The sequence below is a fragment of the Salmo trutta genome, chromosome 14 (genome assembly GCF_901001165.1).
Source record: "Salmo trutta chromosome 14, fSalTru1.1, whole genome shotgun sequence".
NCBI classification, from domain to species: domain Eukaryota; kingdom Metazoa; phylum Chordata; class Actinopteri; order Salmoniformes; family Salmonidae; genus Salmo; species Salmo trutta.
In genome coordinates this window covers 33,715,312-33,740,860 of record NC_042970.1, presented here as the reverse complement: position 1 = coordinate 33,740,860, position 25,549 = coordinate 33,715,312, and the positions used below count along the sequence as shown (strand labels likewise).

At 43.8% G+C, this 25,549-nt stretch overlaps 1 protein-coding gene across 1 annotated transcript in view; it reads right to left on the bottom strand.

The window, feature by feature from the left end:
* Window positions 1–25,549, bottom strand: part of tex264a (testis expressed 264, ER-phagy receptor a) — a 175,145-nt gene that overhangs the window by 96,899 nt on the left and 52,697 nt on the right. The window contains exon 2 of the mRNA XM_029775422.1: window positions 21,119–21,340. Coding sequence (XP_029631282.1) covers window positions 21,119–21,340 — 222 coding nt within the window. The remainder of the gene's footprint in view (window positions 1–21,118; window positions 21,341–25,549) is intronic.

Below are 25,549 nucleotides of genomic sequence, written 5' to 3'. Positions count from 1 at the left end.
CACAAAAGTGCTGTTTGAATGAACGCTTACGAGCCTGCTGCTGCCTACCATCGCTCAGTCAGTCTGCTCTATCAAATTATAGACTTAATTATAACATAATAACACACAGAAATACGAGCCTTAGTTCATTAATATGGTCAAATCCGGAAACTATCTCGAAAACAAAACATTTTTCCTGTCAGTGAAATACGGAGCCGTTCTGTATTTTATCTAATGGGTGGCATCCCTCAGTCTAAATATGTCTGTTACATTGCACAACCTTCAATGTTATGTCATAATTACGTAAAATTCTGGCAAATTAGTTCGCAACGAACCAGGCGGCCCAAACTGTTGCATATACCCTGACTCTGCGTGCAATGAACACAAAATGACACTATTTCACTTGGTTAATATTGCCTGCTAACCTGGATTTCTTTTAGCTAAATATGCAGGTTTAAAAATATATACTTCTGTTTACTGATTTTAAGAAAGGCATTGATGTTTATGGTTAGGTACAGTAGTGCAAAGATTGTGCTTTTTTTGCAAATGCGCTTTTGTTAAATCATCCCCCGTTTGGCGAAGTCGGCTGTCTTTGTTAGGAAGAAATAGTCTTCACAGTTCGCAACGAGCCAGGCGGCCCAAACTGCTGCATATACCCTGACTCTGTTTGCAAGAGAAGTGACACATTTTCCCAAGTTAAAAGAAATTCATGTTAGCAGGCAATATTAACTAAATATGCAGGTTTAAAAATATATACTTGTGTATTGATTTTAAGAAAGGCATTGATGTTTATGGTTGGAGCAATGTGTACCTAAGCGATTATATGCAATGCAGGAAAGGCTAGATAAACTAGTAATATCATCAACCATGTGTAGTTAACTAGTGATTATGATTGATTGATTGTTTTTTATAAGATAAATGTAATGCTAGCTAGCAACTTACCTTGGCTTTTACTGCATTCGCGTAACGTAAAGTGCTGTTTGAATGAATGCTTACGAGCCTGCTTGTGCCTACCACTGCTCAAAGTGACTGCTCTATCAAATCATAGACGTAATTATAATATAATAAACACACAGAAATACGAGCCTTAGGTCATTAATATGGTCGAATCCGGAAACAATTATCTCGAAAACAAAATGTTTTTTTCTTTCAGTGAAATACGGAACCGGTCCGTATTTTATCTAACGGGTGGCATCCCTAAGTCTAAATATTCCTGTTACATTGCACAACCTTCAATGGTATGTCATAATTACGTAAAATTCTGGCAAATTAGTTCGTAACGAGCCAGGCAATGAACGCAAGAGCAGTGACACAATTTCATGTTAGCAGGCAATAGTATCTAAATATGCAGGTTTAAAAATATATATTTGTGTATTGATTTTAAAGAAAGGCATTGATGTTTATGGTTAGGTACATTGGTGCAACGACAATGCTTTTTTTCGCAAATGCGCTTGTTAAATCATCACCCGTTTGTCGAAGTAGGCTGTGATTCGATGAGAAATTAACAGGCACCGCATCGATTATATGCAACGCAGGACACATTAGATAAACTAGTAATATCATCAACCATGTGTAGTTAACTAGTGATTATGTTAAGATTAAACTTATCTTATAAAAAACGATCAATGCTAGCTAGCAACTTACCTTGGCTTCTTGCTGCCCTCGCGTAACAGGTAGTCAGCCTGCCATGCAGGCTCCTCGTGGAGTGCAATGTAAGGCAGGTGGTTAGAGCGTTGGCCTAGTAACCAGAAGATTGCAAAAACGAATCCCCGAATCCCCCCTGAACACGGCAGTTAACCCCCGTTCCTAGGCCGTCATTGAAAATAAGAATGTGTTCTTAATCTGACTTGCCTAGTTAAATAAAGGTGTAAAAAAATAAGAATATATATATATAAAAAATATAAAATGGCAAATCGGTGGCCAAAAATATCGATTACCGATTGTTAGGAAAACTTGAAATCGGCCCTAATTAAATCGGCCATTCCGATTAATCGGTTCGCCTCTAATCTCAATCATTGGGACTGTCTCACTGCCAGTCTTTTAGAACAACAAAACCACACCGGCCACCCAGTTCTATGTTGCAACAGATGGCGCTAACATGGACTGGACTTATTTAAGAAAAATGGCAATCTTCGGATCTGCATGGACCTCAGGGTCGTGAACAAATCGATAATCCCCGACAAGTACTCGCTACCAACCGCTGAGGAGCTCACAACCCATTTTATGGGTCCACGTTATTCAGCAAACTAGACCTGAGGCAGGGATACCCCCAGGTTCCCCTGCCACATGAGAGTCGAGATCCCACGGAGTTCATAACACACAGGGGGCTGTTCAGGTACAAACACATGCCATTCCGTCTCAGCTCCGCACCCAGCAGTTTCCAGAATATTATCACTCTTCTCCTGGCAGGCATCCCTGGAGTGTCAATCTATCTGGATGACATTCTGATGCACGGTGCATCACAGACAGAGCACGATTCCCTCTTGCAGTAGGTGTTTCTTTGAGAACGGAGCCAGAGTCAACACTGAAAAGTGTGTGTTAAGGGGTGTCAGATGTTGAGTTCCTTGGATACAGGCTCTTCAGCCAGGGCTTCACCCCCATCCTGTCCCATGTGGATGCCATTTTCACCTTACCAGCCTCAGTCCGCAGCACAGCTGGCGTCATTCCTCGGCATTGCAACATACTACTTACGGTTTCTTCCAAACTATGATGAGACAACCGCACCTCTTCGACGGCTTCTGAAAAAGGTGCACCATGGACATGGACTAGGGATGCTGTGCAGGAGCTTAAAAACCTCTTAGGGATCCCTTAAGCGCGAATCCCGTTAGCGGGATAGATTTGACAACATCCAGTGAAATTGCAGAGCGCCAAATTCAAACTACAGAAATATAAATATTCAACATTCACGAAAATATAAGTAATACATCAAAATAAAGTTTAACTTCTTGTTAATCCAGCCGCTGTGTCAGATTTCAAAAAGGCTTTACGGCGAAAGCACACCATGCGATTATCTGCGCATACAAACACATGAAAATCATTTTTCAACCAGGCAGGTGCGACACAGAAATAGCCATATAATAAATTCCTTACCTTTGAAGATCATCTTTTTGCAATCTCAAATGTCTCAGTCACACAATGAATGGTCGTTTTGTTCGATAAATTCCTTCTTTATATGCCCAAAATGTCAATTTATTTGGCGCGTTTGATTCAGAAATAAACCGGTTCCAACAAGACTACAAAGTATCTAATAAGTTACCTGTAAACTTGGTCCAAACAACATTCCTAATCCAACCTCAGGTATCCTAAAATGTAAATAATCGATCAAATTTAAGACAGGATAAACAGTTTCCAATACCGAAGAAAAATAACACGGAGCGCGCTCCTGTTCACACGCAACAAAATACTAGAGGCCTTCTGAGTGACACGTAGAAAGAATAGCACTACTTCTTCATTTCTCAAAAGAAAAACATCGAACAATTTCTAAAGACTGTTGACATCTAGTGGAAGCCATAGGAACTGCAATCTGGGCCCTAATAAATCAGGTTTCCCATAGAAAAGAATTGGAAAACACAATAACCTCAAAAAAAATGTCCCTGGATGGATGGTGCTCGAGGTTTCGCCTGCCAAATCAGTTCTGTTAAACTCACAGACATTATTCTAACAGTTTTAGAGTGTTTTCTATCCAAATCTACTAATTATATGCATATCCTAGCTTCTGGGCCTGAATAACAGGCAGTTTACTTTGGGTACGCTTTTCATCCGGACATGTAAATACTGCCCCCTATCCCTGAGAAGTTTTAAGGTGCAGCTCACATCGACCCCAACACTGGCTCACTTCGACACATCAGCACAAACGATTGTCACCTGTGTTGCCTCGGCACTGGCCTTGGAGCTGTTTTGTCTCAACTGCATAGAGGCGTGGAACAGCCAGTGGCCTTTGCCTCACGGGCCTTGTCTCCGACTGAACAAAAGTACTCTGTGGGAGAGCGGAAGGCCCTGGCTTGCATGTGGGTGTGCGAGCGCTGGCACTTGTACTTGTACGGCAGACCATTCAAACTCCACACAGACTATCAAGCCATTATAGCACTGCTGGCCACACAGGGCTCCAAACACAAGCCTCTACGGCTTTTCAGATGGGCAGACTGTCTGAACCAGTACAATTTCAAACTTCAGTTCACCCCGGGATGCTGACCTGCTGTCCAGGGCGATCTCACCTGCATCAACGGTGTGCATGGCAACAGAGGGAGACGCAACAGAGGGGGATGACGACAACTGGGTCCACATGCTACATGGCCCACTGGAAGCTACAGTCAGAATTTAGGAACTCAGACAGGCATCACAGGATGACAAGCTGCTTACAAGGCTTCGTACCTACATCAGGGTAGGATGGCCTGCTATGGAGGGTGGAGACCTACTGCTATTCTACAGGGTGAGAGATGAGCACTTATGCTGGGAGAAAGTGTGCATCGGCATAGGACATCACACACTGATTCCAGAGGTTCTGAAAGTGTGAGTGCTTCTCATGGCACATGAGGAGCACCTGGGAATCTTTAAGGTGAAGCAACGATGCAGGGACACGGTCTGATGGCAAAATATTGACAGAGACATTGAGTCCCTTGTGAAGGACTGCACAGCATGCCTGATGAATGGGAAATTGGGCAGACCCACTCCTGCATCCCTAAAACCAATGAAATGGCCAAAGGCTCCCTGGGACCACCTGGAGGTGGATATCTGTGGAGAGTTGCACGGGGCCCCAGCACACACAAGATACCTACTGGTCATTCATGACTTGCATTTTAAATGGACAGAAGATGTGCCGTTGTCCTCTACCACCTCACAGATGATCATCCAAACACTGGATAAAATGTGCTGTAAGTGGGGGTTGCCCAACACCATTACGACAAAGAATGGGCTCCAATTTGTCTCGAACCCCCCCCCCCAAAACAGGAATACGGCCTACTTGGCTGAGGGACGACCTTTTGATGTGGCTCTGTGCCTTACACTACTTCACATCAGGGATACCAAGCACTCCATAACTGGGGTGTCTCCTCCTTCCCTCATGATTGGCAGGGAACTGAAACTCCCCTTTGGACTGCCTCTGACCAAAACAATAGAACAAGCCTGCTGCAGCAAGGCAAGTCTATGTTGGAGTGGCACAGCAACAGATGAAACAACGTTATGACACGTCTCACAGAGTGAAACAACCAAGCCTGAAGGCCCAGAACTGGGTGCAGATCAGGACTGACAATTGTCGGAACAAGCTCTCCTCATTTTGGTCCAAGCCCCTGAGAGTGGAACGACAGCTAGGGCCTGCAACATTCCAACTTCAAGATGGATCCCGCTGGCATGCAAATTGCATCAGAAAGATACATTCGCCTGTGGGGGATCCTTTCCTGACCCGTCTGTTCACACCTCCATCTCAACACCAGGCTCAGTTCAGGGTCCTTCCACCAGTCAGGCCTCAAATGCCTGCAGTTCCCCTCCCACCAGCTGCACCTCGGAACACTGGGAGACCCTAACGGGTCATAGCTCCTCCCTCGAGGCTTAAAGTCTATGTGAATTAGAGTGGGGAGGGGGAAATGTTGCTTTAAGTAATATGGTGTTGTAGCTCAGTTGAATACGGTTGCTTTAAGAATGTATCAGGCACGTTGTGCGGGTACAGAGTTGTGAGGATTGGATGAGTGAGTTTTGTACGAGTTGTTAATATGAAGTAAAGACGTTCAGTTTAATTGCACAACAAGCCTCCATGCATTTGTAGCACCCTGTCGATCATCTGTCGGGCAGAGAGAGCGCCCGACAGCTGGTTGTGTGGAGCAGCTTACCTAAGACCGACAGCAGTAGGGGTAGGAAAATGGTAGGACATTTTTTTCCCAAGTTAGGATATCTACCAGTAAATGAATAGAATAGACAAGAATAGGTATGGAATCCAGCTTTTCATGTTTGTAAACTGTGTTTCATTCAGTGAGCCATAAAACTGGCATTTTGTGGCTGTGTTGTACTTCTCCTTCAAGGCACTGTCACACTGGATGTCCATGAGCTCCAGTTGTGTGTCTGGTGGTGCTTTCTCGCTGTCGAAAGACAGGGGGCATGATACAACCTCCAGCTCAGTCTCAATCTTGCCAAAGTATGCGAAGGGGTGGGAGAACTCAGCATGCAAGTCGCTCAATGTGCTACTGTATGTCACACAGCTGTGTGGGCACGTTTAGTGCTGCCAGTGTCGGGAAATGAGCGAGAGACCTGTTGCTCATTTGTCTGGAGAACAACATAAGTTTGGCCTCAAACCCTTGCACATTGGAATACAGTTCATGCACAAAAAAAACCCTTCTCTGGAGCTTCACGTTTAGATGTCCCTGTATGTCCACACCAAAAGCAAAGTCGGCCAGCCAGTCTGTGTTTTGTAACATAGGGAAGTCATCAGTTTTACCAACCGTATCCAGGAACGTAACAATCTCCGCTTTCAGCTCCCACACACAGCGGAAGACTTTCCCCAGGCTTAGCCGGCGCACATTTGAGTGATATAAAACATCCTGGTGCTCTGCCTCTGTGTCATTGACCAGCTCAATGAGCTGACATTCATTAAGCCCCCTTCCATACATGAAGGGAACATTTTGGCATTTGCTGTATGATTGATGAGAAACTCCATATTGCAAATGTACGGTCCCTTACTAGACGTCCGCGAATGTTTGTAAAATTTGTGGATGGCGGCGGGCCGTGCACCGGGCCCAGATCTTCTGGGAAGTCATCGAACGAAGTCTATCGGACATTCGGTTTCCATTTGCAAACATTTTCACATTTTTGTCATTTTTCCACTGTCCTGGAAAATACCACCAGAGAGCGAATGGAATCATATTGCAAAGGTACAAAACATCACCAATCACGGCGTGGCCTTTTCTCCTAAACGGAAAATACTTCGAAGACAAAACTTGGTGAGCATAGGTTTGGCATAATGGGCAGTTGGCCCCGAACAAGATGGAGTCGAGGCCTCAACGCTTTTTGAGTTAAGGCCATTTTTCTGGGATTAAAGGTCAAAAATGAAAATATAGCGCTAATTTGACCGCTTCACGTCAAAGTACATGAACCTACGGTGTCAGGAAAAAAGAACCAGACATTTATCTATCGTAATTTAAAAGAAATCGTACAATGTACAATTGGTGATGTTTGTTTTTCAAAAAAGTTACAGATCCAGTTGCAGCGTGTTCAGATTAATCCGTTAAGGCGGGTTTCGGAGCTCTGCGAGATTTCCGTGATTTTCTGAAATAACACACACTCATTCAACCCTCTGTAAATAAGTCAGTTCTTAACGTAAAGACTTACAACTAAATATTCTATAAGAGCCTAACCCAAGGAGGATAAGTGCTCACTTTCAGCTTCCTGTGTCAATCAGAAGTGCCTTAACCTCTTGGCGTTCCCCTAGGATAGGGGGAGCTACAGCGATTTTTGGAAAAAAAATCGTGCCCATTTTAAACGGCCTCCTACTCAAACTCAGAAGCTAGGATATGCATATAATTAATACTTGTGGATAGAAAACACCCTAAAGTTTCTAAAACGGTTTGAATGGTGTCTGTGAGTATAACAGAACTCATATGGCAGTCAAAACCCCGAGACCGATCGTAACAGGATGTGGAATTCTGAATTGTGGACTCAACTTCACATCTTTGCCTGTAATTCCCACAGTGAGCAATGGTTCATTGAGCACTTCCTATTGCTTCCACTAAATGTCCCCAGTCTTTACAAAGTGGTTTGAGTCTCCTACTCCTACTGTCCTTCAGACGCGCTAACAAGAACAAGCTCTTGGAACATAAAGGAGTAATTTTTTCGAACGAAAATACATTTGTTGTGGACCTGGGATTCCTGGAAGTGCTTTCTGATGAAGACAACCAAAGGTAAGGGATTATTGACAATAGTATACAAGACTAGATGTGATATGCGATTGTTCCAAGATGGCGCAGACCTATATTTACTAGGTAATTTGAAGTGCTTTCTGATGAAGACAACCAAAGGTAAGGGATTATTGACAATAGTATACAAGACTAGATGTGATATGCGATTGTTCCAAGATGGCGCAGACCTATATTTACTAGGTAATTTTCTGAGTATCGCATTCCCTTTTATCGCAAAGTGTGATTACCCAGTAAAGTTATTTTTAAATCTGGCATTACAGGTGCTTTCAAGAGATATTCATCTATAAATCTTAGAATGACAATATTACATTTTAAAAATGTTTTTGAATAGTAATTTAGTAAATTGTAGCACTGTTTCACCGGATGCATTTGAGGGAAAATAGTTAGTCAACGTTACGTGCCGATGTAAAATGCTATTTTTATATATAAATATGAACTTTATCGAACAAAAGAATGCATGCATTGTGTAACATGATGTCCTAGGTGTGTCATCTGATGAAGTTTGTAAAAGGTTAGTGCTGCATTTAGCTGTTTTTTGGTTATTTGTGATGCATGTGGTTGGTCGGAAAATGGCTATGTGGCTACTTTTACGATATACTCCTCTAACAATCTAATGTTTTGCTTTTGCTGTAAAGCCTTTTTGAAATCGGACAACGTGGTTCGATTCAGGAGAGGTGTATCTATAAAAAAAATTGAAAAAAAAAAATGTATTAAATTTTGTTATGCTAATGGCGATAGGATTTTTCGCTGGATCCGCACAGGGGTTAAAAAATAACGACTGAGGTAGTATTCCTTCAAAACTGCTATATTTTCTTGGCATATCAGCCTTCTGTCTCACGTTAGTGAAAAAGTATTTTGGTGTCCATTCTTTATTGACCACACGACATTGAAACATTGAGTCGGCCCATGGACCGTACTTTTCCCCCCTCTGGTGTAGGGCCTACATGTCTACCAATGTGTAGCCGTCCAATGTCCATTTGTTTAGAAAAATTCCATCACAAGTGCACTAAATAAACACTGCTAGCCAAAAATAACTCTGGCTGGTGTGCACCTGAATTAAAATGGTAACTACACAAAAAATATGCATTTCTCAGATTTTTCCCAGACCTCAATACTTTGTGGTTTAAGGAATTTGTTTGTTTTTCTATTTTTTTCTCGCATGAGTAGCCTTGTTACACTGCCAAAAATAAAATTGAACCATCTAGTGTTCAGCAAAATAACAACACAATGTCAAATACAGGTAGCCTAGTCAAATAATTAACATCCAATCACATTAACCGTTACTCTCACAAAAACATAAGTGCCATAGACTTTTGAGAAACATTAAAGTAGTGTGCTTTCAATGCTGGATCAAGTGTCGCTTTTTTATTTGTGCTGTTGAATCCTTCATGCTTGAAAATTGATAAATGGTTTAAAAAAAAAGTAAGGCCCGCGTCCCATACTATTGTGGAGGACTTAATTCTTCCTGCTGCCGCGGATATGGCTGGGACAATGCTGTGGGAAAAGGCCAAAAAAAACTATACAAACAATGCCTTCAACAAACAACACTGTTTCACGCATCAGTGACATGGCAGGAGACGCTTTGAAACAATTACTGCTTCGCATACAAGCCAGTGAATTCTATGCGTTACAGCTAAATGAGTCAACAGACGTAGCGGGCCTGGCACAGCTCCTGGTATATGTCTGTTACGTTAATGGGGGGGTCAATTAAGGAAGATATCCTCATCTGCAAACCAGGACAACAGGAAAATATATTTTTAATGTACTGGACAGCTTTGTGACATCAAATGGACTTTGGTGGTCAAGATCTGTTGGTATCTGTACTGATGGCGCAAAAGCCATGACAGGGACACATAGTGTAGTGTTAACATGCGTACAAGCAGTTGTTCCCGACGCCACTTGGGGACACTGCAGCATTCACTGAAAGCCTCTTGCTTGAATGCCTGACAGCTTGAAAGATGTTTTGGACACTACAGTGAAAATGGTTAACTTTGTTAAAGCAAGACCCCTGAACTCTCGTGTATTTTCGGGACTATGCAATGATATGGGCTGCGACCATGTAACGCTTTTACAACATACAGAAGTGCGCTGGTTATCAAGGGGCAAAGTATTGACACGTTTTTTTTTAATTGAGAGACGAGCGTAAAGTTTTCTTTACTGACCATAATTGTCACTTGTCTGACCGCTTGCAAGATGACGAGTTTCTCACACGACTGGCCTATCCGGGTGATGTTATTTCTCGCCTGAATGATCTGAATCTAGGATTACAGGGACTCTCCGCAACTATATTCAATGTGCGGGAAAAAATTGAGGCTATGATTAAGACGTTCTTCTCGGTCTGCATTAACAAGGACAACACAGGTCTTCCTTCATTGTATGATTTTTTTGTGTGCAAATTAACTCAAACTTACGGACAATGTCAAAAGTTTCAGAGTGGGTGGCAAGGAATAAGTTAGACCTAAATATTTCTAAAACTAAAAGCATTGTATTTTGAACAAAACACTCACTAAACCCTAAACCTCAACTTAATATTGAAAAAAATGATGTGGAAATTGAGCAAGATGAGATGACCAAACTGCTTGGAGTAAAACTAGAGTGTAAACTGTCATGGTCAAAACATATTGATGCAGTAGTACCTAAAATGGGGAGAAGTCTGTCTATAATAAACTATCAAGGCAGGTCCTACAGGGCAGGTCCTACAGGCCCTAGTTTAGTCGCACCTTGACTACTGTTCAGTCGTGTGGTCAGGTGCCACAAAAAAAGGACTTAGGAAAATTGCAATTGGCTCAGAACAGGGCAGCATGGCTGGCCCTTGGATGAACACAGAGAGCTAACATTAATAATATGCATTAATAATATGCAATATTGATTTGCTGCAGGAGGGACTGATGCACTTCACAAAATAGATGGCATCATGAGGGAGGAAAATTATGTGGATATATTGAAGCCACATCTAAAGACATCAGTCAGGAAGTTAAAGCTTGGTCACAAAAGGGTCTTCCAAATGGACAATGACCCCAAGCATACTTCCAAAGTTGTGGCAAAATGGCTTAAGGACAACAAAGTCAAGGTATTGGAGTGGCCATCACAAAGCCCTGACCTCAATCCTATAGAAAATTTGTGGGCAGAATTGAAAAAACATGTGCGAGCAAGGAGGCCTACAAACCTGACTCAGTTACACCAGCTCTGTCTGGAGGAATGGGCCAAAATTCACCCAACTTATTGTGGGGAGCTTGTGGAAAGCTAACTGAAACGTTTGACCCAAGTTAAACAATTTAAAGGCAATGCTACCAAATACTAATTGAGTGTATGTAAACTTCTGACCCACTGGAAATGTGATGAAATAAATAAAAGCTGAAAGAAATAAAAGCTGAAATAAATCATTCTCTCTACTATTATTCTGACATTTCACATTCTTAAAATAAAGTGGTGATCCTAACTGACCTAAGACATGGAATTTTTAGTAGGATTAAATGTCAGGAATTGTGAAAAACTGAGTTTAACCTGTTTGGCCTAGGGGGCAGTATTGAGAATTTTGGAAAATATATGTGCCCATTTTTAACTGCCTCCTACACCAACTCAGAAGCTAGAATATGCATATTATTGTTTGGATAGAAAACACTCTGAATTTTCAAAAACTGTTTGAATGGTGTCTGTGAGTATAACAGAACTCCTATGGCAGGCAAAAACCTGACAAGGTTTCATGCAGGAAGTACCCTGTCTGACAAGGAGTCGTGCGTCTTGCATCTGTTTATTGAAAAGTAAGGATCTTAGCTGTAACGTGACAATTCCCAGGGCTCCGATAGGCTCTCAGAACCCGGGAAATACCTGAAGGTTTACGAGGCAGCCTCAGGCTGAAACACATTATCGGCTTTGGCAAGTGGCGGCTCAGAGGACCTTTGAATGAGGCGCGTGCACGATTCGCTCCTGAGGAGAAATTTAATTCGGCTGTTTAGGCTCAATGCATATTCCCGGTCGGAATATTATCACTTTTCTACAAGATAAATGGCATAAAAATTGGTTTTAAACAGCGGTTGACATGCTTCGAAGTACGGTAATGGAATATTTAGACATTTTTTGTCACGCCAATGCGCCATGCTCGAGACCGTGATGTTGCATTCTGATAGTGTCTAGAACTCACGAACAAAACGTCGCTGTTTGGATATAACGATGGATTATTTGGGACCAAACCAACATTTGTTATTGAAGTAGAAGTCCTGGCAGTGTATTCTGACGAAGAACAAGCAAGGTAAGAACATTTTTCTTATAGGAAATGTGATTTTGGTGGAGGCTGACCTGGGTGTGTGTCTAAATAGCTAGCCCTGTGATGCCGGGCTATGTACTTAGAATATTGCAAAATGTGCTTCATCCGAAAAGCTATTTTAAAATCGGACATATCGAGTGCATAGAGGAGTAATGTATCTATAATTCTTAAAATAATTGTTATGCTTTTTGTGAACGTTTATCGTGAGTAATTTAGCAAACTGTTAGTAAATTCCCCGGAAGTTTGCGGGGGTTATGCTTTTTCTGAACGTCACATGCTAATGTAAAAAGCTGTTTTTTGATATAAATATGAACTTGATTGAACAGACATGCATGTATTGTATAACACAATGTCCTAGGTGTGTCATCTGATGAAGATCATAAAAGGTTAGTGCTGCATTTAGCTGTGGTTTGGGTTTATGTGACATGATATGCTAGCTTGAAAAATGGGTGTCTGATTATTTCTGGCTGGGCACTCTGCTGACATAATCTAATGTTTTGCTTTCGTTGTAAAGTCTTTTTGAAATCGGACAGTGGGGTTAGATTAACGAGATTCTTGTCTTTAAATAGCTGTAAAATAGTCATATGTTTGAGAAATTGAAGTAATAGTATTTCTAACGATTCAAAAATCGCGCCACTGGATATCAGTGGCTGTTACGTAGGTGGGACGAGTTCGTCCCATATGCGCCAGAGAGGTTAAATGTATTTGGCTAAGGTGTATGTAAAACTTCTGACTTCAACTGGATATATTTTTTATTTTAAACAAAAATACTGTGATCAAATCATGTGCTGGTGCCACCAACTGAAAAAGTTATTGAAAAAGTTTGTGTAGAAACCTGAAGAGGTCTGGGTTGTTTAAGTCCTGGCTCAGCTAAATGTATTACTAAATGGACTGGAGCTGTACGTTTCCCCTCCTGTTTTGGCTCGGGGGACTATTGAGAGAGAATTTTGTATGAGTCAGCCCTGGAAATAACATCCTGATGATTGTGACCTGCAGATTGTCCTGAAAAGGTGCATTAACAAAGATCAGGCAGAGCCCGCTGCAATCCCGTTAATAAAATGTGCCCGTTTCTCATTTATCCCCTAATTTCTCTCCTTTCACCATCAAGCCTTTGATTCTGGGAGCTCTAACCAACACAGTCCTTGCAGTCCTTATACTGTAGATACACACGCCCACGTATGTACGCTGCAGCTGTTCTTACTGCTGCAAAGGCAAAGACACACAGCGAAACAGTCAAACAGAAACAGTGATATAAACACTAACACATGCCCCAACAGTAAATAATCCATCTGTCTTTGTAAAATCACTGAATAATAACAAATCTGAAATGTACTGAAATATAAGGAGTTTGACTGTGTTGTCTGACATGTTGTTTTATGCGAGTGTGTCTGTGAGACAGCTTTCTTCCTGCCAGAGTTAGATGACTATGATGGCGCCGACAGAGATGTCACCTCGCTTCGCGTTCTTAGGTGCATCAAAGCTGGGACCGAGAGATTGAAAAACAAGCTTCTATCTCAAGGCCATCAGTCTGTTAAATAGCCACCACTAACTCAGAGAGGCTGCTGCCTACACTGGACACTTTAATAAATTGATCCCTAGTCACTTTAAGCAATAACACTTTAAATAATGCCACTTTAATAATGTTTACATATCTTACTTTACTCATATCACATGTATATACTGTATTTTATATAATCTACTGCACCTTGCCTATGCCGCTCGGCCATCGGTCATCCATATATTTATATGTACATATTTTCATTCACCCCTTTAGATTTGTGTGTATTAGGTAGTTGGTGGGGAATTGTTAGATTACTTGTTAGATTTGTGTTTAGTAGGTAGTTGTTGGGAGTTGTTAGATATTACTTGTTAGATATTACTGCACTGCTGGAACTAGAAGCACAAGCATTTCGCTACACTCGCATTTACATCTGCTAACCATGTGTATGTGACCAATAAAATGTCATTTAGATTTATTCTTTTGTATTTTTTTGAGTTAGTGGGTGAGAGATTAGGAGAGCTAAACTGGAGAGGAGGGGGGCTGTTGGACCGTGGCGTGGGAGAGCTCCAGGGAGCAATGGGAGCAGCTCTGCACTTAACCTGTTTTCCTGACAGCCAACATGTAGCCTGGTCTCTGGGAGCCGATAGAGCCTACAGTCTGGAGTGAGGCAAGGGCCCTGGGAGACAGACAGGCAGGCGGGCTGGGCATATGGCCAGTGGGAGAAAACACATGTACTGGAGTATGGCAGAATGCATGAAACCCGCCAGCTCAGCCACTTAACCCTTCTGTTGCATTGTCAGTCTTTCTAATGCCAGGAAGCCTCTCACTGGCTCTTGTGCTAAAACTCTAAATGGATTTTACCTGCCTTTTAGAGATATGACGGGGCCCTCTCGTCTCCTCCACACCCTGCTCAATTAATCATACCCAGGCACTACTCTTGTCCCACACTCCAGCTTCACACCAGCCCTCTAATTTTCCCTCCATGAATCACTAGCCTAGCCATGGCCCCTATGCATAAGCTACTGACAGCGCTAACCCCGCTAACACACAGCCCAGCGCATCACTCACACATTGACTCCTCGGCTAAAGGATGTTAACGGTAGCGAGTCCGTGGACAGACAGACTGGGGCAGAGGGTTTACTGACCTGGCACAGTGCCCAGGTCAACTGCTCAGCAGCTGATGGACTCTGACGTGCAGCGTTAAGGGCCTCACGCAGGCGAAGGAGAGCGGAGCATGGCGCTCCCACCGCCCTGAGTAGGAGAGGATGCTGCTTCCACCGCCCTGACATCAGCTATAGGCAGGCTGGTGGACACATACCCTGCCCATGGTTATGTAACAGAAGGCATAATGTGGTGTGAGATTATGACTTGGTTTGATGGCTACATCCTTTTTGCTGATCTGCTTCCACTTGGTGTAGTAGCTCCCTTAGTCATGGAACACCAAGGTGAAAGGCTACCATTAGCCTTCAACAGACCTCATAATGTAGTTCTGAGTTAAGGATTTATCGTGCTCTAGCATGGTGCTGAAAGTAATGCATAATGTCATGTCAACAGCCAAACCCACTCAAGCTTTTCAGTAATTATCTACATGTGACAAGTGTGTATATGTGGCTATTTTGGGACCATCTTTGATGTGCTGACAGGGCTGTATCAGTGCAGTGGGCAGAGACCAAGTTGCGTGTTACTCTCTTGCCTTCCTCCTCTTTGCCCACCAACACACCTCTACAACAGATGGAGGGCTCAACACATCAAAGTGTCACTACCATGCCATACTGGCACTGTTGGCATCACCCTAGCAACTGTCAGCACAAACATGATCAGTGTGCCCAGGGGAAAGAAATCCTTGTCAACTACTTATAATCATCATCTCCAGCACCAAACCAGTGTCTACATATTTCTCTGTGACATCACATGGTAGGATTAAAAGTAAGTGATTTTCAATACGTACGAGTTTTGAGCCCAAGGGAGGGTATTTTCTTGCTCCCCACGAATCTCATAGTTATAAAATCACTGTTTTTAAAATCTTTTAACTTTATATATTTTTCTACAAAACATAGAAATGTTGACTCTGGTATTGTGGTTGGGATAATGAAAATGAGGTTGAAAAGTGTTGGAGTTGGCCTTTAACAGTTGACGAGAAATCTGCACACCCAAAATGTATATGGTAAAGTCTGAACCCCAGCACTCACCTCGCTCCCCAGCTAGACCCATAACACACACACACACACACACACTCCAATCATATCACATCCAGGGCATTGCGCATGCAGAGGGATGCCTCTGAATGAATCCATGTGTGTAAATGTCATCAGTAAATGTCAATAGCTTTTCTGGGGCCAGGCCTGAGGACATGGAGGCTCAGCATATGACCCACACCTGCCTTCAATTCCTGCCCCTTCATCCATTCTTCATCTGCTCAAAAGAAATCCTCTGCTTAGCGTGATGAATTAAACAACACATTCAGCAGAGAGATGGAGGATTTTAGACAAAGACAGTAGAAAAGAGGACGTTTTGTGAGCACAGGACTGCAGTTATCTACAAAGGGACATTAGGCAAACTGCTGTGGGCAGGTATCGTGAAAATGAATTTTCTAGTATGAGGTACGCACACATCCTAATTGGCGAGGTGCAGGCTGAGGAAATGTACATTTTCAAGAAATCATTTGCTTCAGAGCAAGAGTGTGTCACTACATCCTATGTCTTATGAAAAGCAAGGCAGTGAAAGATTGGCGCCAAAGGAGATGACTGCCATTTTACGATCCCGTAATCAATTGTGCATGTTTTTTCACGTTATTTGTAACTTATTTTGTACATAATGTTTCTGCCACTGTGTCTTATGACCGAAAAGAGCTTCTAGATATCAGGACAGCGATTACTCACCCCCAAACTTTTTTTCTTCAACGAGTCAGACGGGAAGGATTTACTTCAGACGCCCGACAAGGCCCTCATCCCCGTCATTAGCAGGAGAAAGAGACGGAGGTATCGGGGACGAAGGTCCGGGTGCCTTGTAAGGATACGACGCCGAGAGGGTAATCTACCTTTACCATCGGTCCTATTAGCCAACTTACAATCAATCTTTAATAAAATAGATGGAACTACGATCATGTATATCCTGCCAATGGGACATTAAAAACTGTAATATCTTATGATTCACGAGTCGTGGCTGAACGACGGCATGAATACAACTGGTGGGTTTTAAGCTTTTTCGGCAGGATAGAACAGCGTCCTCTGGTAAGACAAGGGGTGACGGTCTATGTATATTTGTAAACAACAGCTGGTGCACGAAATCTAAGGAAGTCTCAAGGTTTTGTTCGCCTGAGGTAGAGAATCTCATGATAAGCTGTAGAACACACTATTTACCAAGAGCGTTTTCATCTGTATTTTTCGTAGCCGTCTATATACCACCACAAACCGACGCTGGCACTAAGACCGCACTGAATGAGCTGTATACGGCCATAAGCAAACAGGAAAACGCTCATCCAGAGACAGCGCTCCTAGTGGCTGGGGACTTTAATGCAGGAAAACTTAGACGTTTTACCTAATTTCTACCAGCATGTTAAATTTGCAACCAGAGGGAAAATAACTCTAGACCACCTTTGCTCCAAACAGAGACGCATACAAAGTTCTCCCTCGCCCTCCACTTGGCAAATCTGACCATAATTCTATCCTCCTGATTCCTGCTTACAAGCAAAAACTAAAGCAGGAAGAACCAGTGACATGGTCAATAAGAAAGTGGTCAGATGAAGCAGATGCTAAGCTACAGGACAGTTTTGCAAGCTCAGACTGGAAAATGTTCTGTGATTCTTCTGATGGCATTGAGGAGTACACCACAAGTCACTGGCTTCATCAATAAGTGCATCGATGACGTCATCCCCACAGTGACCGTACGTACATACCCCAACCAGAGGCCATGGATTACAGGCAACATCCACATTGAGCTAAAGGGTAGAGCTGCCGCTTTCAAGGAGCGGCACTCTAACCCGGAAGTTTACAAGAAATCCCGCTATGCCCTCCGACGAAGCCTCAAACACGCAAAGCGTCAATACAGGACTAAGATTGAATCGTACTACACCGGCTCCGATGCTTGTCGGATGTGTCAGGGCTTGCAAACTATTACAGACTACAAAGAGAAGCACAGCCATGAGGTGCCAAGTGACACGAGTCTACCAGACAAGCTAAATTACTTCTATGCTTGCTTCGAGGCAAGTAACACTGAAGTATGCATGAGAGCATCAGCTGTTCCGGACGACTGTGTGATCACGCTCTCCGTAGCCGATGTGAGTAAAACCTTAAAACAGGTCAACATTCACAATCCCGCAGGGCCAGACGGCTTACCAGGACGTGTACTCCGAGCATGTGCTGACCAACTGGCAAGTGTCTTCACTGCCATTTTCAACCTGTCCCTGGCTGAGTATGTAATACATACATTTTTCAAGGACACCACCATAGTCCCTGTGCCCAAGAACACTAAGGTAACCTGCCTACATCTGTAGCCATGAAGTGCTTCGAAAGGCTGGTCATTGCTCACAACAACACCAATATCCCAGAAACCCTAGACTCACTCAAATTTGCATACCGCCCCAACAGATCCACAGATGATGCAATCTCTATTGCACTCAACACTGCCCGTTCCCACCTGGACAAAAGGAACACCTAGAGAATGCTATTCATTGACTACAGCTAAACATTCCACACCATAGTGCCCTCAAAGCTCATCACTAAGCTAAGGACCCTGGGACTAAACACCTCCCTCTGCAACTGGATCCTGGACTTCCTGACGGGCCGCCCCCAGGTGGTAAGGGTAGGTAACAACACATCCTACACGCTGATCCTCAACACGGTGCCCCCTCTGGGGTGCGTGCTCAGTCTCCTCCTGTACTCCCTGTTCACTCATGACTGCATGACCAGGCACGACCCCAACACCATCATCAAGTTTGCCGATGACACAACAGTGATAGGTCTGATCACCAACAATGATGAGACAGCCTATAGGGAGGATGTCAGAGACCTGGCCATGTGGAGCCAGGACAACAACCTCTCCCTCAACATGATCAAAACAAAGGAGATGACTGTGGACTACAGGAAAGAGAGGACAGAGCACGCCCCAATTATCATCGACGGGGCTGCAGTGGAGCAGGTTGAGAGCTTCAAGTTCCTTGGTGTCCACATCACCAACAAACTATCATGGTCCAAACACACTAAGACAGTCGTGAAGAGGGCACAACACAGCCTATTCCCCCTCAGGAGACTGAGAAGATTTGGCATGGGTCCTCAGATCCTCAAAAAGTTCTACAGCTGCACCATCGAGAACATCCTGACTGGTTGCATCACTGCCTGGTATGGCATCTTCTCAGCCTCCGACGGCCCAGTACACCAGCCAAGCTTCCTGCCAACCAGGACCTCTAAACCGGGGGGAATCAGAGGAAGGCACTAAAAATTGTCAGAGACTCCAGCCACCCTAGTCATAGACTGTTCTCTTTGCTTCTGCATGGCAAGCTGTACCTTAGCGCCAAGTCTAGGTCCAAAAGGCTTCTTAACAGTTTCTACACCCAAGCCATAAGACTCCTGAACAGCTAATCAAAGAGCTACCCAGACCCCTCTTTTACACAGCTGCTACTCTCTGTTTATTATCTATGTAGTCACTTTAACTCTACCTATATGTACATATTACCTCAATTACCTTGACTAACTGGTGCCCCCTCACATTACCTCTGTGCCAGTACCCCCTGTATATAGCCTCGCTATTGTTATTTTACTGCTGCTGTTGAATTATTTATTACTTCTATTTTCTCCTTATCTATTTTTTCCTCAACCCTTTTCTTTCTTAAAACGTATTAACTTCTTAAAGTATAGGGGGCAGTAGTTTCACAGCCGGTTGAAAAACATACCCAAATTAAACTGGTTACTACTCTGGCCCAGAAACTAGAGTATGCATATTATTAGTAGATTTGGATAGAAAACACTCTGAAGTTTCTAAAACTGTTTGAATGGTGTCTGTGAGTATAACAGAACTCGTACGGCAGGCAAAAACCTAAGAAAAATCCAACCAGGAAGTGGAAAGTCTGAGAATTGTAGTTCTTCTTTTGAATCTCTATCGAAACTAGAGTGTCTGTGGGGTCACGTTGCACTTCCTAAGGCTTCCATTGGCTGTCAACAGCCTTCAGAAAGTTCTTTCAGCATTCTCCTGTCACTGGGCAGAGAATAGTAGCTCAGTCACTGAGTGGACTGCCTGGGGACAAAGGGATTGGATATGCGCGATCCAGCGGGCGCGCCGTTCCTTCTTTTTCTTCTTGAATGAATATGCTATTGTCCGGTTGGAATATTATCGCATTTTTATGTTAAAAATACTATAAAGATTGATTTTAAACAGCGTTTGACATGCTTCTAAGAACGGTAATGGAACATTTAGACTTTTCGTCTCTGGTAGCGCACTCGCGCATTATGCCTTTGGATAGTGCTCTGTACGCACGAACAAAACGGACGTATTTAGACATAAATATGGATTATTTGGAACAAAAACATTTCTTGTGGAAGTAGCAGTCCTGGAGTGCATTCTGAAGATCAGCAAAGGTAAGAGCATATTTATAATACTAATTCTGAGTTTAGGTTACCCCGAACTTGGCGGGTGTCTGTATAGCTTGCTATGATTGCGAGCTATGTACTCAGAATATTGAAAAATGTGCTTTCTCCGTAAAGCTATTTTAAAATCTGACACAGCGGTTGCATCCAGGAGTAGTCTATCTATAATTCTTAAAATAATTGTTATATATTTTGTCAACGTTTATGATGAGTATTTTTGTAAATTGATGTGCACATTCACCGGGAGTTTTGGTGGGAATACATTTTCTGAACATCATGCGCCAATGTAAAATGCATTTTTTGGATATAAATATGAACTTGATCGAACAAAACATACATGTATTGTGTAACATGATGTCCTAGGAGTGTCATCTGATGAAGATCGTCAAAGGTTAGTGCTTCATTTAGCTGTGTTTTGGGTTTTTGTGACATGTCCTTGCTTGGAAAATGGCTGTGTGGTTATTTTTGTCTATGTACTCTCCTAACATAATCTAATGTTTTGCTTTCGCTGTAAAGCCTTTTTGAAATCGGACAATGTGGTTACATTAAGGAGAAGTGTATCTTTAAAATGGTGTAAAATAGTCGTATGTTTGAGAAATTGAAATTATGATATTTTGCTGTTTTGTATTTCGTGCCATGCTATTTTACTGGCTGTTGAATAGTGTGGGACGGTCACGTCCCACCTTGCCCAGAGAGGTTAAAGCATTGTTGGTTAAGGGCTTGTAAGTAACCATTTCACTGTTGTATTCAGCGCATGTGACAAACACAATTTGATTAGATTTGCTACATCCCAGAGAAGGACAAGCAAAGGCTCAATGTGGTGGCTTAATTGTATGGAAGCCATATGTACCACATAGGAATGAAGACGACTCCAATGATAGTGTATGGTACATACCATGATGTAGTTGTGGAGCTCGGGGTAGACTTTGTAGGACGCCAGCCAGTGGGACAGGGGGGTGGTGGAAGGGAAGGTGGTGGTTACAGCCAGGGTCACCTCAGGAAGGGACAGCACCTTGAAGCCAAACTTTTCATACAGCTTCTGGAGCTCCTCGTCAGGCTGCTCCCCTCCCTCGCTCAGGATACTGCCCACGATGTAGCGACACTGGTCATCAGGCACCTGAGAGAGAGCGAGAGCGAGATAAAGAGAAGCAGAGAGACGAACAGAAAGGGAGAAGGAAACGGAAAGGGATACAAGATGAGACCAAAAAGTGATTCAAATATTCTGCACAGTACATATAAATCCCCATCCATCCTCCCAGCCCTCCAGTCAGACCAGCTCGTACAAGAAAACAACAGAAGGCAGAAGGAATGGGAGAATCTTTAAAACAGCAGTGTGTGCGTGTACATCAGACAGTGAGCTGTCAATCACACTGGGCTCCAGCCTAGCTGCAGGCTTTCTGGTAGATGGTGAGACAGTGAAATAAGAGATTTCAGAGACATGGCTGGTTGGCTGGGAGCTGCTGCTGTAGGCCTGTGAAGGTCCTCCTCTATGTGACTGGTGCCGTCTGTGGAGGCTGGCGCGGCACAGGGTCACAGATGGCATCCAGCGTTACTCATCAACATCGCTGACAGCCCCATACACACATCTTATAATTACACCGTTCACAATTCATCCCCCTTTTCTCCTTTCTCTCCCCCTAAGCATACTTATTCAATACAAGTTTTCACACCATAAAGAAACCAGGCTAGGACCTGGTACAGGGGAATACAAGGTCAACCGATTGTGAAAAAAAAGAGTCACAAGTCTCCAGGTATGAGCTATACCCCTCAACCAACTAACACCCCTTTAATATCCTTACACCTCTTCCCCACCAGTGGCTGGGCCATGCAAGTAATATAATGAGTGACGGTGTCTGTATTCTACAGTCTGTATTATGTAAGCGGGCTATCTGTTGGATCTGCTGCTGTCTGCTGCTGTCTTCTTCACAGGCAACATCAGATGACGGGGAATTATTCTGTCAAGATCATATTAGTTATATTTGATCTACTGCTCCGCTTTAAGCCAGTGCAAACCAAGCCATTTACAACGGCTGTGTTCCTAGCTGCTTAGTACACAATCAACACCAAACGGTCCATATGGACGCTGCTTTGGTCCAGGCTGTGGATGTACACTGTAAGTTATGTTGACCTTCCTACATGAGCATGATAAAAGGTGTTGTCAACAGGGCTTGTGTATAATGACTGTCCCCTGTCAACACTGCCAGGCTATGACAAGACACCGCTACATCCATTTAAATAAAAGGAGAGAGAAATGATCGCAGCCCACCCATGGCCTATCTAACCATCTCTCTCCCTCCCTCATTCCCTCACTCTCTAGACTCATAAACGGCCAGCTTGTTGCCCAAACGTAGCCCTTGCTGTTAATGATATCATTCAGAGCTCCTATCACTCACAGCGCACCCACATACATACGCACACACACGCGCACACACTCGCGCCCCCACCCTCAAACAGTCGCAGACACAAACAGCAACACTGCTTCTCATCTCTCCTCCACTCTAGATAACACACCCCAGAGACTAAAGGCAATAGAAGAGAGAAGAGCAATGCTCCATGAAGCTATTGGAGTATCCTTTTCGCTCTCTCTTCCCCTCTTCTCTTGTCTCTCTGTATATATTTGTTAGGTTTATGTCTTAAAAAATCTAAACGCACAGGGAGAATTCTGCCAGTCAGTCTGTCTGAGGCAGACAGCTGCGTTCTCAAAGCCAACCACGGCTCCTTCAACAGTTGTTCTGAAAAACAGAGCTGGCTTCACTGGGCTCTGCGTCTGTCCACAGACGAGGCTGAGGAGAGTTGCCAGTGCCCTTTGATTGGCCCAGGCGAACAACTGGCACGTTGGCTAACTGGAAGACAGTTGAGCTCACCGCACCGTAATTGGATGGCATAGTTGTCGAGTCGCCTTGCCAAGCCTCAGAAAACCAATTCAGCACATTTTATTTTATTTCTTTATTTCACCAGGTAGGCCAGTTGAGAACAAGTTCTCATTTACAACTGCGACCTGGCCAAGATAAAGCAAAGCAGTGCGACAAAAACAACAACACAGAGTTACACATGGGATAAACAAATGTACAGTCAATAACACAATAGAAAAATCTGTATACAGTGTGAGCAAATGGAGTAAGGAGGTAAGGCAATAAATAGGCCAATAGTGCCGAAGTAATTACAATTTAGCAATTTACACTGGAGTGATAGATGTGCAGATGAGGATGTGCAAGTAGAGATACTGGTGTGCAAAAGAGCAGAAAAACAAATATGGGGATGAGGTAGGTAGTTGGTTGGATGGGCTATTGGCAGCAGTGAACTGGAAGGAAAGGCAGCCAAAGGAGGTGTAGGCTTTGGGGATGACCAGTGAAATATACCTGTTAGAGCGCGTGCTATGGGTGGGTGTTGCTATGGTGACCAGTGAGCTGAGATAAGGCGGAGCTTTACCTAGCAAAGACTTATAGATGACCTGGAGCCAATGGGTTTGGAGGCTATTTTGTAAATGACATCGCCGAAGTCAATGATTGGTAGGATAGTCAGTTTTACGAGGGTATGTTTGGTAGCATGAGTGAAGGAGGCTTTGTTACGAAATAGGAAGCAAATTCTAGATATAACTTTGGATTGGATATGCTTAATGTGAGTCTGGAAGGAGAGGTTACAGTCTAGCCAGACACCTAGGTATTTATAGTTGTCCACATATTCTAAGTCAAAACCGTCCAGAGAAGTGATGCTAGTCGGGCGGGCGGGTGAGGGCAGCGATCAGTTGAAGAGCATGCATTTAGTTTTACTAGCATTTAAGAGCAGTTGCCATGGAAGTTGTGTTGTATGGCATTGAAGCTCGTTTGGAGGTTTGTTAACACAGTGTCCAAAGAAGGGCCAGATGTATACAGAATGGTGTTGTCTGCATAGAGGTGGATCAAAGAATCACCCGCAGCAAGAGTGACATCATTGATATATAGAGAAAAGAGTCAGCCCAAGAATTGAACCCTGTGGCACCCCCATAGAGACTAGAAAGGCAGGGCAGGATGGATATAGGTCTGTAACAGTTTGAGAGTAGAGTGTTTCCCCCTTTGAAGAGGGGGATGACCGTGGCCGCTTTCCAATCTTTAGGAATCTCAGAGACAAAGTAGAGTTGCAATTCAACGGCTCAAAACACGAGAGGTATGTGGCAGGGTCTACAGTCAATCACGGACTACAAAAACAAAACAGCCCCTTCGCGGACCCCAATGTTTTACTCCCAGACAAACTAAACAACTTCTTTGCTTGCTTTGAGGACAATACAGTGCCACCGACACGGCCTGCTACCAAAACCTGCGGGCTCTCCTTCACTGCAGCCAACGTGAGTAAAACATTTAAACATGTTAACCCTCGCAAGGCTGCCGGCCCAGACGGCATCCCTGGCCGTGTCCTCAGAGCATGGGCTCAACATCTGGCTGGTGTGTTTATGGACATATTCAATCAATCCCTATCCCAGTCTGCTGTTCCCACATGCTTCAAGAGGGCCACCATTGTTCCTGTTCCCAAGAAAGCTAAGGTAACTGAGCTAAACGACTATCGCCCGTAGCACTCACTTCCGCCATCATGAAGTGCTTTGAGAAACTAGTCAAGGATCATATCACCTCCACCCTACCTGACACCCTAGACCCCCTCCAATTTGCTTACCGCACCAATAGGTCCACAGACGACACAATCGCCATCACACTGCCCTAACTCATCTGGACAAGAGGAATACCTCTGTAAGAATGCTGTTCATCGACTTCAGCTCAGCATTTAACACCATAGTACCCTCCAAACTCGTCATTAAGCTCGAGTTCCTGGGTCTCGACCCCGCCCTGTGTAACTGGGTGCTGGACTTCCTGACGGGACACCCCCAGGTGGTGAGGGTAGGAAACAACATCTCCACCCCGCTGATCCTCAACACTGGGGCCCCACAAGGGTGCGTTCTCAGCCCTCTCCTGTACTCCCTGTTCACCCATGACTGAGTGACCATGCACACCTCCAACTCAATCATCAAGTTTGCAGACGACACTACAGTGGTAGGCTTGATTACCAACAACAACGAGACGGCCTACAGGGAGGTGGTGAGGGCCCTGAGAGTGTGGTGTCAGGAAAATAACCTCACACTCAACGTCAACAAAACAAAGGAGATGATCGTGGACTTCAGGAAACAGCAGAGGGAGCACCCCCCTATGCACAGATGGGACAGTAGTGGAGAAGGTGGAAAGTTTTAAGTTCCTCGGCATACACATCACGGACAAACTTAAAATGGTCCACCCACACAGACAGCGTGGTGAAGAAGGCGCAACAGCGCCTCTTCAACCTCAGGAGGCTGAAGAAATTTGGC